The 13,922-nt window shown below is 44.1% G+C and overlaps 1 protein-coding gene and 1 long non-coding RNA gene across 11 annotated transcripts in view; one reads left to right on the top strand and one right to left on the bottom strand.

Annotated features, from left to right (window-relative positions):
* Positions 1-211: 211 nt before the first annotated feature.
* LOC132691639 (uncharacterized) lies at positions 212-13,820 on the bottom strand. Of its 2 annotated transcripts, XR_009615914.3 has the most exons (4): positions 13,532-13,820; positions 12,660-13,272; positions 3,238-3,395; positions 212-855 (listed from the first exon to the last, which is right to left on the bottom strand). It is a non-coding gene; the product is annotated as an uncharacterized LOC132691639 (long non-coding RNA). The 2 variants fall into 2 exon arrangements; XR_009615913.3 differs by lacking the exons at positions 212-855; positions 3,238-3,395 and having other exon boundaries at positions 9,251-13,272.
* Positions 13,251-13,922, top strand: part of RBPMS (RNA binding protein, mRNA processing factor) — a 176,349-nt gene continuing 175,677 nt past the window's right edge. For 6 of the 9 annotated variants that reach the window (XR_009615911.3, XR_009615912.3, XR_014137636.1 and 3 more), the window contains exon 1: positions 13,253-13,269. Coding sequence is in view for 4 of the 9 variants with exons in the window: in XM_081795631.1 (XP_081651757.1) it covers positions 13,256-13,269 (14 nt within the window). In the remaining 5 variants the exon portion in view is untranslated. Of the gene's footprint in view, positions 13,270-13,922 lie in introns of all 9 variants that reach the window. The other 3 variants (XR_014137638.1, XM_060653153.3, XM_060653152.2) reach the window with 2 other exon arrangements.

The raw sequence follows: 13,922 nt of genomic DNA, 5'->3' as shown, positions 1-13,922 counted from the left end.
GCCATTATCACTAGCCCAGTTTTACAAATAAGGAAACCACATCTAAGCAAAATGAAACACCTTTCCCAAAGTTGATACTTAACAAGGGGCAGAGCTTGGGCTCAACATAGATGCCCTGTCTTGAAATTTGCTGCATTTTCTGTGACACCAGTTTCACTCAAAAGAAACACAAATCAACACTAAGCAGTAAGTCCATGATCTCAAACCACTGTTCATATTTTATCATATATACCTCAAAAAGCTCATTTATTCAATAGTAGCCAGTATGAAGAACTCATTTGTAATTCATTTCTAAACCTCTGTTATTGAAAGTATCAACAAGTGCTTAAAGTGTTTGTTAGTGATTCTGTGACAGAAGCCAAGGGATAAAACTACTTCCGTAATCTCCACATACACACTCCTCCGTTTTTCTTCACTGGCTACTGTTCAGTTCAGATTGACATTCAAGATGCAAACAAAATTTGTTGAATCAGACCAGGTTATTGGTTGTAGCTCAGAATCTCTGACAGCAAGTGTGATGGTCTCCAGTCAGCCAGAAATCAAGATCAGCCCCCATAAGTTCCAGACAGTTTCTGAGAAAATAAGGCTTTTCAAAAAAACATTTTCTAGAATGCTCAACTGAGGTGGCTTCTAACTTGAAAGACCATTCAGCAGACTTGCATCATGGCTAAAAAAACCAGAATTGGGGCACTTGGGTGGCTCAGTTGGTTAAGCTCTTGATTTCGGCTCCAGTCATGGTCTCACAGTTGGTGAGATCGAGCCTTATATCAGGCTCTGCTCTAACAGTGTGGGGTCTGCTTAGGATTCTCTGCCTCTCTCTCTGCCCTCCTCCACTTGCATGTGCTTGCCCTCTCTCTAAAATAAAAAAAAGAAAAAAAGAAAAAGAAATGATCTAGCCAAGTCTGCCTATAATGATTTCCACATGCTTTAAATAGGCATAAGCAGCTATAACAGAAGTGTCAGATGAGGCTATTACGCTATTTAGTCTTTAAAAGTCAATAAACATTCTAGCAAACTCATATGCTTGCTCTTATTTTTTTTTAAGGTGGTGAAGTAAAGAGGGGAATTAGAGACCATTATTTATTTAAAAACTATTCATTCTACAAATATTAGTCCACTGTGTACCAGTCACACAACCTAAGTGAATGTATTATTTTCTTATGTTAATAATGGAAATTAAGTAAGTTTCGGTTAAGATACAAGTGGCAATACCAGGCATACCTGAGCATACGTGAAACCCCAAATATTAGTTGTTTTAGAACATTAAAAAAATTTTCTTTTAATGTTTATTTATTTTTGAAGGTGAGAGAGACAGAGCATGACCAGGGGAGGAGCAGAGAGAGAGGGAGACACAGAATCCGAAGCAGGCTCCAGGCTCCGAGCTGCCAGCACAGAGCCCCATGCGGGGCTCAAACTCACAAACTGTGAGATCATGACTTGAGTGGAAGTCGGACACTTAACTGACTGAGCCACCGAGGTGCCCCTGTTTTAGCACATTTTTTAGATCAACAAATGCACTTTCTGAAGTATTCATGCCAGATACTATAGATATCATTGTGTTAGGTAATTCTGTCAGAGTTAAATCAGTGTCGTGAATGTTTAGAGATAATGTAGAGAGTGAGCTTACTATGCCTAAAACAACCAGGGGGATGAGATGGAAAAGGGGTGGTTGAGAGTAGGAGATGCAGGTGGTGGACAGTGAAGTGAAAGAAACAAGGGGACCTAGAGTAATAGAAAGCTGAATGTAAACGTAATCCCATCACTTGTTTGCTCAAAACCTTCAAATGCTGAGAACACCACTGATAGTTTCCTACCCAATAGCTCTGACTCTTCCTTTCCTTTCCTTCTCTGCAGATAGAAGCCATTTCCCATCTCAAAGGGTGAAAATGCCACATATGTACTTTCCCAGAATTCAGCGCAGCTAGGAGTTCACATGTGACTGGGTTCTGGCCAATGAGAATGGGGAATTCTGCTAGAAGCTTCTGGAAAAGACTTTCTTCCCTGTTTGCACAGACTCAGCCTACCTTTTCCAGGCCATTGAACATAATTTTGTAAAGATCTGATCCTTGCAATTGCTGCACCGATTTGGGCACTATAAGAGGAGATATCATGGGACAATAAGAAGAGGTGCCACACAGAGAATGGCAGACAGAAAGATGAACCCACCCAGGGACCACACTTCTCATTATGTGAAATGTTAAAAAAAGTTTTCCTTGTTTAAGTCACTTTTAGTTGAGTTTTTTGTTGTTGCTACCTGCAGCTGAAAACATCCTAATGAACACACTTCATTACTGCCTTAGGATAAAGGTGAAATCACTTCCTGTAACTAATAAAGATTTCAAACTCAAATAATCTGGCCCCCTCTGCCTTTCTAGGCTCATCTCTCATTTCTGCATTCTTTATTTTTTTTTCAATTCTCTAGCCGAAGACCCTCTCTTTCCTTTTCAGGCTAGCTGGAGCCACTCCAACCATTCCTACTTTAACTAGTCCTTACTGCTCATCCATTAGAACTTGGTGAGGGGCACCTGGGTTGGCTCAGTAGGTTAAGCGTCCGACTTTGGCTCAGGTCATGATCTCGGGGTTCCTGTGTTCGAGCCCTGCATGGGGCTCTGTGGTGACAGCTCAGAGCCTGGAGCTTACTTCGGATTCTGCGTCTCCTTCTCTTTCTGCCCCTTCCCCACTTAGACTCTCTCTCTCTCTAAATAAACATTAAAAAAAAAAAAAAAAAAGAACTTGATGAAATGTCACATCCTCCTAGAAGCTTCTACTGACCACCCAGAGTATGTATCTGCCACATTTACGAAATCCCTAGATATCTGAACTTCCACAGTTATAGCACACATTCCATTTTACTGTAACTGCTTAACAAATCGTCTAGACCATGAAGGTTGGGTTTGTGGCTCTCTTGTTCATTACTGAATCCTAAGAATCTATATGGTACCTAGCAGTCATATCTGTGGAACATGTGAATAAGCAAAATAATTTCAAAGATCAATTAGAAAAAGGCAAACATCTCACTAGAAAAATACACAAAGACATGATAGGCAATTTCCAAATGGTTATAAACAGATGAAAAGATGGCCAGCCCCTATAACAATCGAGAAATACAAATTAAAAGAATAATATTTTTCAGGGCACCTTGCTGGCTCAGTTGGTAGAATATGCGATTCTTGACCTTGGGGTTGTGAGTTCAAGCCCTATGTTGGGCATAGAACTTACTTAAAAATACTTACATACGTGGGGTGCCTGGGTGGCTCAGTTGGTTAGATGTCCTACTTCAGTTCAGGTAATGATCTTGTGGTCCGTGGGTTCAAGCCCCTCATTGGGCCCTGGTGCTCACAGCTCACAGCCTGGAGCCCACTTCGGATTCTGTGTCTCCTTCTTTCTCTGCCCCTCTCAAATAAATAAATATTTTTAAAAATTTAAAAAACACACATACATACATACCTACATAAAGGTATAAAAACAGAGTAATATTTTTCACCAACAGATTGACAAAATGAACAAAGGTTTTTCCCATGTTGGGAATGTTGCAGTGAAATGGGTACTCTGAGATACTGTAAGAGCAAGTGTAAATTGCATAAATTTTCTAACCATAAAATATCAATACTTAAACTTGCCTACCATCTAACCTAGTAATTTATTTAGAATGCATTCCAAGAAAATAATCAATGTACAAAGATGTTTGTATATGGATGTTCACCATAGTATTGTTTAACATTAAAAACTGTAAGCAACTTAAATGTACATCCATACAGAACTTGTGCACACACAGTAGAATTCTATAAAGCTTTAAAAAAGATGAGACAGGAAAAACCTAGATGTCTTGATTTGGATAAATGTTCATAATACGTGTATAACTGAAAAAAGCAAGTATCAAGTATTAGTAAATAATGATGCCACTTAAAATACATGTTAAAAACTAAATACCAAATTTAAAACAATTAAACTGATTAATAAATCAGTTGAAACACACTGTTCAGAGAACATCTTGGACCAAGATGAACATATCCAGCCACTAGTTTTGGAACTTTTCAGTCAGCGAATGTTCACTTTACATTCACAACAGTTAATCATACTCCAAAAAGGCACACATTATAAAGTGGGTCACTTAGAGTGAAAATTATAGCAATGTTTAGGATTACCGGGACCCTAAATTTACACACACACACACAGACACACACACACACAGAAAAGATCTAGTTTTGCAAATTTTCACCCAGTGATGCTTATCTTCCCTAACTAGTCCTATTTTTTTGCCTCTTAAAAATGTATATATTTATTTTACACTAAAGCTGATTTGATAAGACTCTTCTCATGTGAAGAGAAATAAGCTTCTAATAAAAATGAAGAAATGCTTGTTTTTCTTTTTCCTGTTGGACAGCCTAAAAAGAGGGGAGAAGTTTAAGATGTTAACTGAATAACAAAATGTGGGAAAAAAGAAGAATCTGGGTGCAAACTACTTTCTTCGATCAAGCCTCCAGGTGAGAACCCCATTTTCACTCTCACTTGCGAGGTGCCAGCTGGTGTCAAGCCCTGGGTCTTTGGGGGATTCCTCAGTGTAAGGTTGCTTCTCAGTGCTCTCCCATCAGATTTAGGATTGGGTTTCTCCATGTTTGTTTACATGCTTTGCAGTTGCCCAAACTGTATTGCTGGTGTTTTCTTTCATTCTCTTTATCCTTGTTTGTTTATGCCTTAAAATAATGATGACAACAACACATCCTTTTCATGTTTTTATCAGAGGATTTGGAACAGAGTGGATAGAAATGTGTATGTTTAGCCTGCCATCTTGAAACCATAAAATGTGACAATCCCTGTAAAGTTTGGAGCACGGTCTCCTGGTCGATGCTGTCAGCTGCTATTATTTTTATTAGTGGTCTTGTTCTCTTACATCTGACTGCTTGGCCACTTTCTTGGCTTGTCTTTCTCCTTGTTCTGTCTAAGCTTAGATATTTCCTAAGATTCTACTCTCTGACCTCTTATTGTTGAAGCTCACCTATGATTTCAATTCAGATGGCACCCAATTATATACATTATCTCCTATTTCTTCCGGGCTACGGACTCATTTTCCAATAATCAGTGCAATTCTGACACTAGCAAGCCTCATATGCCTGATGCTGAGCTCCTTATCCATAAAACCAGGGATCCCTGAACACCTCTCTTTCTTTCTTTCTTTTTTTTTCCATTTAGGAATTGGCATCACCAAATCCTTGAAGCCTTGAAACCTGCCTGTTAGTTCAAATGTCTTATTTTCCCTTAACCCCTACACTCAATCATTTGTCAAATTATGTACCTTCCCTTTTGGAAATGGCTTTCATTTCCATCTTTTTTTTTTTTTTTTTCACTGCTTGTCCGGTGGGAAAAAAAATCTACTTTACTAGCCATTAAAGATTTCTTTCTAAAGGGCAATTCTTAATAATGACTAAATGAACTAAATCCTCAGTCTTTCCTCCTAACACTTGTAGTCTCTCCACATTCCAGACAAGTTAGAGTATTGTAGACAATTGTTAATTGTAACAATTGTTAATTTAGCATTTGACCTTTGATTGTTTATAAGTGATTCTCCAAAAGGCCAGAGGCATTGCTAATTTATTATTTTCCTGAAGCACAATTCAAGTTCCATGTGCTATAAAGTTGGAAATAGGAAAAGTCACTTAATTATAAGTTGGCCTTGCCAACTGACCCACAACCACACCTCAATCTGGTTTTGTTGTTTTCTATTTATCATCATTGTAGTCAGCAATTTTTGTTAAAGTTCTGAAGGGACCATCTATATTTTCCCACTTTACTGTCTTCCAGAAGCACAAGTATATGCTAGAAATGGCCTTTGTGATTCTTGTTTTATAGACAGAACTCGTGTCAAGGGTTACTCTCCTTGCTGATCCTTGAGAATGCCCCCTGCGTTCTGGTTTCCAGAGCCTTGCCTTCATTGTTCCCTCCCCTAGTGGTTTCATTATATATTGCTCCCTAAGTACCCCTCCCCCCCCCAAACCTAGTGGTTTAAAGTGATAATCATTAATTTGCTCACAAATGTGTTTACAGTCTGGTCAGGATTCTGACACAACAGCTTGTCTCTGTTTCATGTGATATCGGCTGGAGTGGCTCAGTGTGGACGATCTACCTCCAAGATGGCTCACTCACAAGGCTGGTGGCTGGCATGGGCTGTCACAGGGAGCTCCGATGAAGCTGTGGGTAGCGGGGTTTGGGGAGACGGCTAGGGCTTGAATTTCTTCCATGTGGGCCTCTTCAGGTGGCTGCTTGGGATTTCTCATTACATGAAAGCTGGGTTCCAAGACGGAGGAAGCAGGAGCTGCCAGACAGAATCCTGTCTGGGCTCAGAATTCCCAGAATGTTTCTCCTCCAAACTCTCTTCGTCAAAGCAGAAACAGGCCCAGCTCAGATTCAAGGGGAGGGCACAGAAGTTACAACTCTTGATGGCAAGAGTGGCAATGCATGTACAAAATGGTGACATTTTGGGGGGCCATGTTTGAAGACTAGTTACTACCACTCACTCACCATATTGCCACAACAATACATGTCCCTCTCATATAAAAAATACACTTATCTTTCCCTCTAAAACATGAAAATATCCATCCCATTATACATTTGTTCATAGTCTCGGATGGGGGCGAACAAACCACAGAATAAGGGCCAAACCTGACCTGTGGACTATTTTTGTACAGCCCTGTGATAAGAATGGTTTTTATATTTTTAAAGGGGTATAAAAAACAAAATCAAGAATAGGAACCATCACACAAATTTGACCTGCAAAGCCTCAAATATTTACTCTCTGGTCCTGTACAGAAAAAGTTTGCCAACTGCTGGTCTAGGATATCCCCTTTTAAATGGGGTCTAAATGTAGGTGTGGCTCCTGCAGACGTCCTTCCTTGACTATGGCTCCTCAGACATGAATTCTCTTGATCTGGAGACCAGTGAACTAAACAAAGTATCTGTCTCTCACACACTCAACATCTAATGGTAAGATAGGGACAGAAAACCTGTAATAGACACTCTCATTCAAAAAGGGGAGAGGCAGGGAGCCTGGGCGGCTCAGTTGGTTAAGCATCCCATTCGGCTCAGGTCATGATCTCACAGTTCATGAGTTGGAGCCCCGCATCAGGCTCTGTGCTGACAGCTTGGAGCCCGGAGTCTGCTTTGGACTCTATGTCTCTCTCTCTGCCCTTCCCCTGCTCACTCACTCTTCTCTCAAAAATAAATAAACATTAAAAAAAATTAAAACAACAACAAAAAAGGGCGGGGGGAGAGGGGCACCTGGGTGGCTCAGTCAGTTGAGCGTCCAACTTGGGCTCAAGTCATGACCTCACGGTTCAAGAGTTAGAACCTCACATTGGGCTTGCTGCTGTCAGCCTGTCAGCGAAGAGCCCACTTTGCTTCAGAGCCTCTGTCTCCCTCTCTCTGCCCCTCCCCCACTTGCACTCTCCCCCAAAAAAATAAATACAAAAAGGGAAGAAAAGGAGAGGGACATGGAAAGTGACCCATAGCAATTCTGAAATTCATCTGTTCAAATGACACCAGTTCCTTCACTTGGCTCACTCCTGCTCTCTGGAAATGATTCTCAGGGGCTTTATGCTCCATCTTGAGTCATCCTCCCTTTTGAAAACAACCCATCATGGCAGATGAGTAGCATCCTCAGCCTGCTTCCTGCCTGTAAAGTTGTAGCTCCAGAGGCCTCTTTTCATTATGAACAGTCTCTTTTTCAGTGCAAGCTAGGAGAGATCCTTTAAAAGCCATAGGTTTCGTATACTTCAAGTTATAATCATGTCCCTTAGGCAAAAGCCATACTCCTATTTCTTTCCAACGGAGGCCCTTCTCTGCACTGGGCCAGTGTGAGATTGGTGTGGGCAACACCATCCAGATTTTTAGAAGCCCTGCTATCTAGTTGAAAGGATCTATTGGTACCACCTTAAATCTTTGAGTTATCAATTTATCTATTGCTGCATAACAAGGTACCCAAACTTAATAGCTTAAAACAGCAATCTGTTATTACCTCACAGTTTCTGTTGATTAGAACACCAAGGCTCTGCTTAAGCTGGGGTCTTTTGCCTCAGGTCTCTCAAAACCTGCAACCAAGTGTCAGCTGGGGCTGTGGTCTTGTTTCAGTCAACTCAGGGTACCATAACAAAATATCATAGTTCTGGAAGTTCACAAGTCCAAGATCACGGTGCCAGCCAGTCTAGTTCTTGGTGAAGGGCTTCTTCCCGGTTTGGGGATGGCCACCTTCTCGCTGTATCCTCACAGAGCAGACAACAGAAGCTCTGATGTCTCATAAGGGCACTAATCCCATCATGGGGGCTCCATTCTCATGACCTCATCTAAACTTAATTACCTCCCAAAGGCTCTAATACCATCACATTGGGGGTTAGAGCTTCATTATATGAATTTGGGGGGGGGGGTACATTCAGTCCATAACAGGTGTCATTTAAGGCTGCAGTTATGGAAGATCCACTTCCAAGCTTGTCACATGGTTGTTGGTGGCAGGATTCAGTTCCTTGTGCATTGTTGGATTGAAAGTGCCATTTCCTTACTGGTGCTTGGATGGAAGCCTCCACTGCTCCTTGTCACATGGGCCTCTCTCTAGGGCCACTGGCATCACAGTAGCTGGCTTCCATCAAAGGTAGCAAGTGAGAGAGCAAAGAGGGTGTGTAAAAAGGGAGCCATGGTCTCTCTGTAATCTGATCTTAGAAGTGATATCCATCACTTTTACCAGGCTCTGTTCATTAAAAGCAAGCTCACACTCAAGGGGAGGGGACTGCACAAGGGCTTGAAGACCAGGAGGTAGGGAACATTGGGGGCCATGGTGGAGGCTGCCTACCACAGGATCTTTGAGCTGTACCCTTGTCTTGAACTTCACCTAAGGCCATATTCCCAACCCCCCGCTTTTTTTTTTAAATTTTTATTTAATTTTGAGAGAGTGAGACAGAGTGTGAGCAGGGGAGGGACAGGGAGAGAGGGAGACCCAGAATCTGAAGCAGGCTCCAGGCTCCGAGCTGTCAGCACACAGCCCGACATGGGGCTTGTACTCAAGAACCAAGAGACCATGATCTGAGCCACCCAGGTGCCCAAAGGTCGTATTTTCATGATCGCACCCTGGATTTGACCTTTGCTCCGAGGCCATTTCTTATTTTGAGAGTTTTGTCCTCTGGAGAAACTAGGAACGACAGTTTTATTTCAAACCCAGGAAGTCCTGGCTTCTTTATGTTTCCTCTAAATTGGGATAAAAATTGAACAGTTTCTTTTCTTTTTTTTTTTTTTGGCTCATCTCACTTGTACTATAAGTATCTGAAAGAAATTCTTCAACCTTTTTTTTTTCTAGTTTTTTAATATTTATTTTTGAGAGAAAGAGAGACAGAGAGCAAGTGGGGGAGGGGCAGAGAGAGAGGGAGACAGAATCTGAAGCAGGCTCCAGGCTCTGAGCTGTCAGCACAGAACCCGACACGGGGCCCAAACTCAACAAACCTGAGATCATGACCTGGGCCAAAGTCGGACACTTAACCAACTGAGACACCCAGGTGCCCCCCAAAATTCTTCAACCTTTACAACATCTATCCAAATATCTCCTTAACCAGATCCACTTGTTCATTAGGTATCTTTTCTATCTTACATGTACCAGCAATCTTGTTCAGCTGATTTGTTTTTCCAATAGATAAATTGGGTCCCCTCTCTCTAGCCTGTTATGACAACACTGCCCCATAGTAATGCTCTTCACTAGTAGATTCCTCAAAGTTCTTCCAGCTTCCATCCTCCACCTGGTCCCAAAGCCACTGCCACATGTTCTAAGTTTCTACACACCAGGACGTTACCTCTAGATATGCACTTATGTCTCAGTTATCTATTGCTGTATAACAAGCCACCTTCAAACTCAGTGTTTTAAAACAACGGCATTTACTTTTTGGCTAACAGTTTTGCAGTTTGGGCATGACTCCGGAGACAGCTCATCTCTCTTCCGTGTGGCATCAGCTGGGGCAGCTCAACCAGGGCTGGAGTATCCACTTGTAAGAGAACTCACTCAAAAGGCTGGCAATTGGTACCAGCTGTCCTCGGAGAGCGTTCAGCTGGAGCTGTGAGTCTGGGACCTACTTCTCTTCCACGCGAGCCTCTCCACGTGGCTGCAAGGGCTTCCACAAAAGATCGGAGGGAAGTGATTGAATCTCACCACTATTTAGGAGGTAAAAATCAAGAGGATGTTGCCCAACAATGTGAATATATATACTCCACACTACTGGACTGTGCGCTGAAGAATGGCAAATACGGTTGTGTGTTTTTTAAAGCTACAATTATAAACTAATAAATAAAATCGGGGAAGATGATGATGGCCTGGAGGTGTTGGGGGTGGGGGAGGGCGAGAGATGTCAAGGATGACAAAACTCTAAAACATAGCCTCTGGCCTCGAGAACTTTTTGGGTCTAGCAGAGGAGGCAGAAGTGTTAACAGATAATCACAATTCACGTGGTAGATACTGTAGCTTTCTGCTGCCAACACAGGCACAAAACCCATGCCATGCAAACTACCTCAAAATAGATCTTCAATGTCTGCAATTCCCAGAGACATTTAAGATGTAATTACAGGTTTGGATTTCTTAAAGCAAGCCTCAGAATGAACACTGCCAGAGAAACAGAGATAAGTAATAAAACTACAGGTGCGTACAATATTTCCCTTTCAATCTAGTCTGTAACCTTGCAGGCTAGAAGCAAAGCGGTAAAGTAGTGGGCAGGAGAGAAAGCAGATGTTTCGTGGTCATTAGCCCTACTTTCCTAGGATACAAAATCCCTTTGTTGTCTCATAGGTAGCTTGTAGGGCGACTGGAAACTAGTGCTGCTGAGATCTCAGTTTTGAAACTTTCTTTCTTTGAGGTAGTAAACAGGTCAGAAAGATCACTTATATCCTGAGTGATCCCTTTCCCCTAAGTTTTATAAACAGCCAAAGTCTATTTACAGATTTTCATTGGGTTTTGTTGGTACTGTATGACCCTACTGTTTTTGCAGGTAAGTCTACGCCATTCTTCATGGGAAGGACAGAAAACAGGAGTCCTTCTTTTCATGGCATATAACCCCCATCCCCATATACTTCTCTGAAAACACCTTGAATGTCATGCTTACCATTGGGATATGTTCTAGGCCTCCCTTCTGTATTGTTAATTGCCTGATGTGTTAGGTGGACCGGCTGAGTGGTGGGATTTTTTATTTTTGAGATCTCATCAGTTGTCTCCACAAATGTTCTCTACCTAGGGTCTCCCCCTGCAAAATAACGACTAATGATCACTACCATGACTCTGCTAGTGCCCTCGTGGGGGCTCTCCATGCTGAGACACCTCCACTAATTCAGACCCTTCTGCAGGGTCTTGGAAGGATCTGATGATGTCATTCATGCCTGAGAATCAATATCTGATAAGATTTAATGTGTTCATTCATTCAAAAATAATTACTGAATGCCTACTATGCATGAGGCACTATCCAGATGTTGGGAACACAACAATGAACAAATCAAGATTCTCTCATTGCCCGTATTTTCATTTTTTATCCCAGAGGTTTTTAACTGTTAACAATGGACAAAGTGCTGGCTTGGCTTAAAGACAAAGGAATCAGGTTCTACATTTGGAATTAAGCCACATTTCCCTGGGTGGGGGTAGGGGAGGTTCTCCCAGCATCCTGGAATCCTACAACATCTTCCACCTACTCATAAGTGGAGTCTGACTGGAACCATCAATGACTAGATCAATTGTCATTTTTCTTGGGCCTTTGCCAGGCTCCAGCAAGACAATATCTTTCTGTGGAGTGTATTCAGTAACAGGCACTGGCCAAGGAGGGCAAAGTGCCGGCAGTATCGGAGGCACAGGGGCCAAGACCACCACTCAGCCATTGATCAGGAAGACATTGCCCCCTCGTGGTTCCTTATGTAACTGAGGGAGGGATTGGGAATGGACTGGGCTGTCCAAGTTTCCAGATTAATTGTGGCCCTTGCCTCTTCCGAACTCCCATTGCAATTTCGAGATTCTTGGTTTATTTTCATCCAACATACACATTTTCTCCCATAGAGAGACATGACATCAGGACAGCAATTAAATCTATCAAAATCTTCCGACTCCCCCTACCCCCCAACCCAAGGAAAATCCAATAGGTAAATCGAATTATTACCATTCTTTTTTTTTTTTTTTTTTTTTTTTGTCACCATGCTCTGAACACAAGTCTTTTCTTTGCTTTCTACAATTTCAACCAGAATCCCTGGAGTTGTTTTGGGCATCTTGTCTCTAGGACACCAGTTTAAACTCCCTAAAAGCAGGAGTCTTATCTTCACCCCCAGCCCCACCCCACTCCTAGCAGCACTTAAACCAGTATAGGGTGAAGAATGTTGGGGGGGGTGAGGGGCAGAGAGAGATAAACAGTGAAGCAAGCCAATAATTAGAAATTGTGATTGGTGCTGTGCTGGAAAGGAACAGCATGCTGTGTGAGAGAATTCCTGGGCATGGGAAGTGAGGGAGAACCTACTGATATAAGCAGTTTAAAATTTGTGTTTATGATACAGGAATGGAGAAGCTCTCTATGACCCCGGAAAAGTGGAAATTTCCTTAATAACGTTAGGTTCCATGTACTGTCGACTTAAACTGGGCAGGAATGGATGCTGGGTGCTGTAGCTGTACCAACCTGTCATGTCCTCTGATTGCAACCCCCTGGGAGGTAACTGGAACTATTTCCATTTCACAGGTGAGGAAACAGAAACCCACAGTCCTTCCGAGGTTGGTGCATAAACAGGCGTGCTGTGCTGACCTCCCAGAATGCTGAGCCCTCTTCCTTCTTCAAGCTGCTTTGACCCTCTCTGAAGATCATCTGTGTTGGCCTCCAGTTCGGCGGGCTGTGAGGAACATTCACTTAGCCAACAAATATTTACTGATTGCTTCCTATATACCAGGTAGCGTATTTAAATGGCCGTGGGATTATAAAGATAAACAGGGCACGGTGTGGTCTAGCAGGGAGGCTCTCCAGAAGAGTAAGGGAGGCAGCCAGGTAAATAATTCCAGAACGGCCTGATAAAGGCGGTGAGAGGAGCCTGAGCAGGGGCCCGTAAAGCCTCGCGGAGAGCGACGGCCGGTGCGGGGAGGCTGGAAGGTTTGGGAGGACCCGGCGTTGGCGGGGGGTTTGAAGCTGTGTCCTGAAAACGCTGGCCCGGAGCGGGGGGCCCCAGGACGTCGCTCGTTCCCTCGCATCCTGTCATCTCAAGCTGCCAACTAGGAAGGCAGGAAATGGGTGTAAGCCGGTACTGAAAAGGAGGGGCAGGCTTAGGGATAGGGGTGCGAATCCCCGCGGGAAGCAAGCCCACGGCAGTAGCCCATCACACTTCCCGGGCGTCGCGCTGGCCCGGCCTGGCTCCCCGAAGCCCCTCTCCAAGCTGGCGCGCACCGCCACGCGAGTTCGCCAACTCCGGCCCGGCCCGGCCACCGGGGCCCACGGGGGCGCGAGGGAGCTGGAGGACCCGGCCTCCTTCCCTCCCCCACCTCGGCCCTCGCCCTCCGACCTACCGCGGAGTTGGGGGCTGGGGTCGGCCGCTTCCGCCTGCCGCCCGCGGCCCCTCCCCGGCGCGCGCCATCCGGCCGCGGGGCAGCCGCCCCCGGCGCAGCCCCTCCTCCCGCTGGGGGCTTCTCAGTCCCGCGTCCCGTCCCTCTGGGCTAAACCCGGCAGCCCTCGTCTAGGGAGGGAGGAAGGGGGAGGAGGAGGAGGAGAGGGAGGAGAGAGGGGAGGGAGGAAAGAGAGAGAAAGGGAGCTGCTTGGATCCCGTACTTCCCAGAGCCTGCCTGGAGCGCGCACTCAGCGGCTCTCCGGGTCCCAGCGTCCCAGCCGTGGCCCGCGCCCCGCACCTCCTCCTCCTCCTTCGGTCTGGGCACCCCTCGCCCCCTCCCTCCGGCCCCCGCT

The sequence above is a fragment of the Panthera onca genome, chromosome B1 (genome assembly GCF_046562875.1).
Source record: "Panthera onca isolate mPanOnc1 chromosome B1, mPanOnc1 haplotype 2, whole genome shotgun sequence".
In the NCBI taxonomy this organism is placed as follows: Eukaryota; Metazoa; Chordata; class Mammalia; order Carnivora; family Felidae; genus Panthera; species Panthera onca.
The sequence above is the reverse complement of the archived record's forward strand: the minus strand, read 5'-3'. Positions and strand labels throughout refer to the sequence as shown.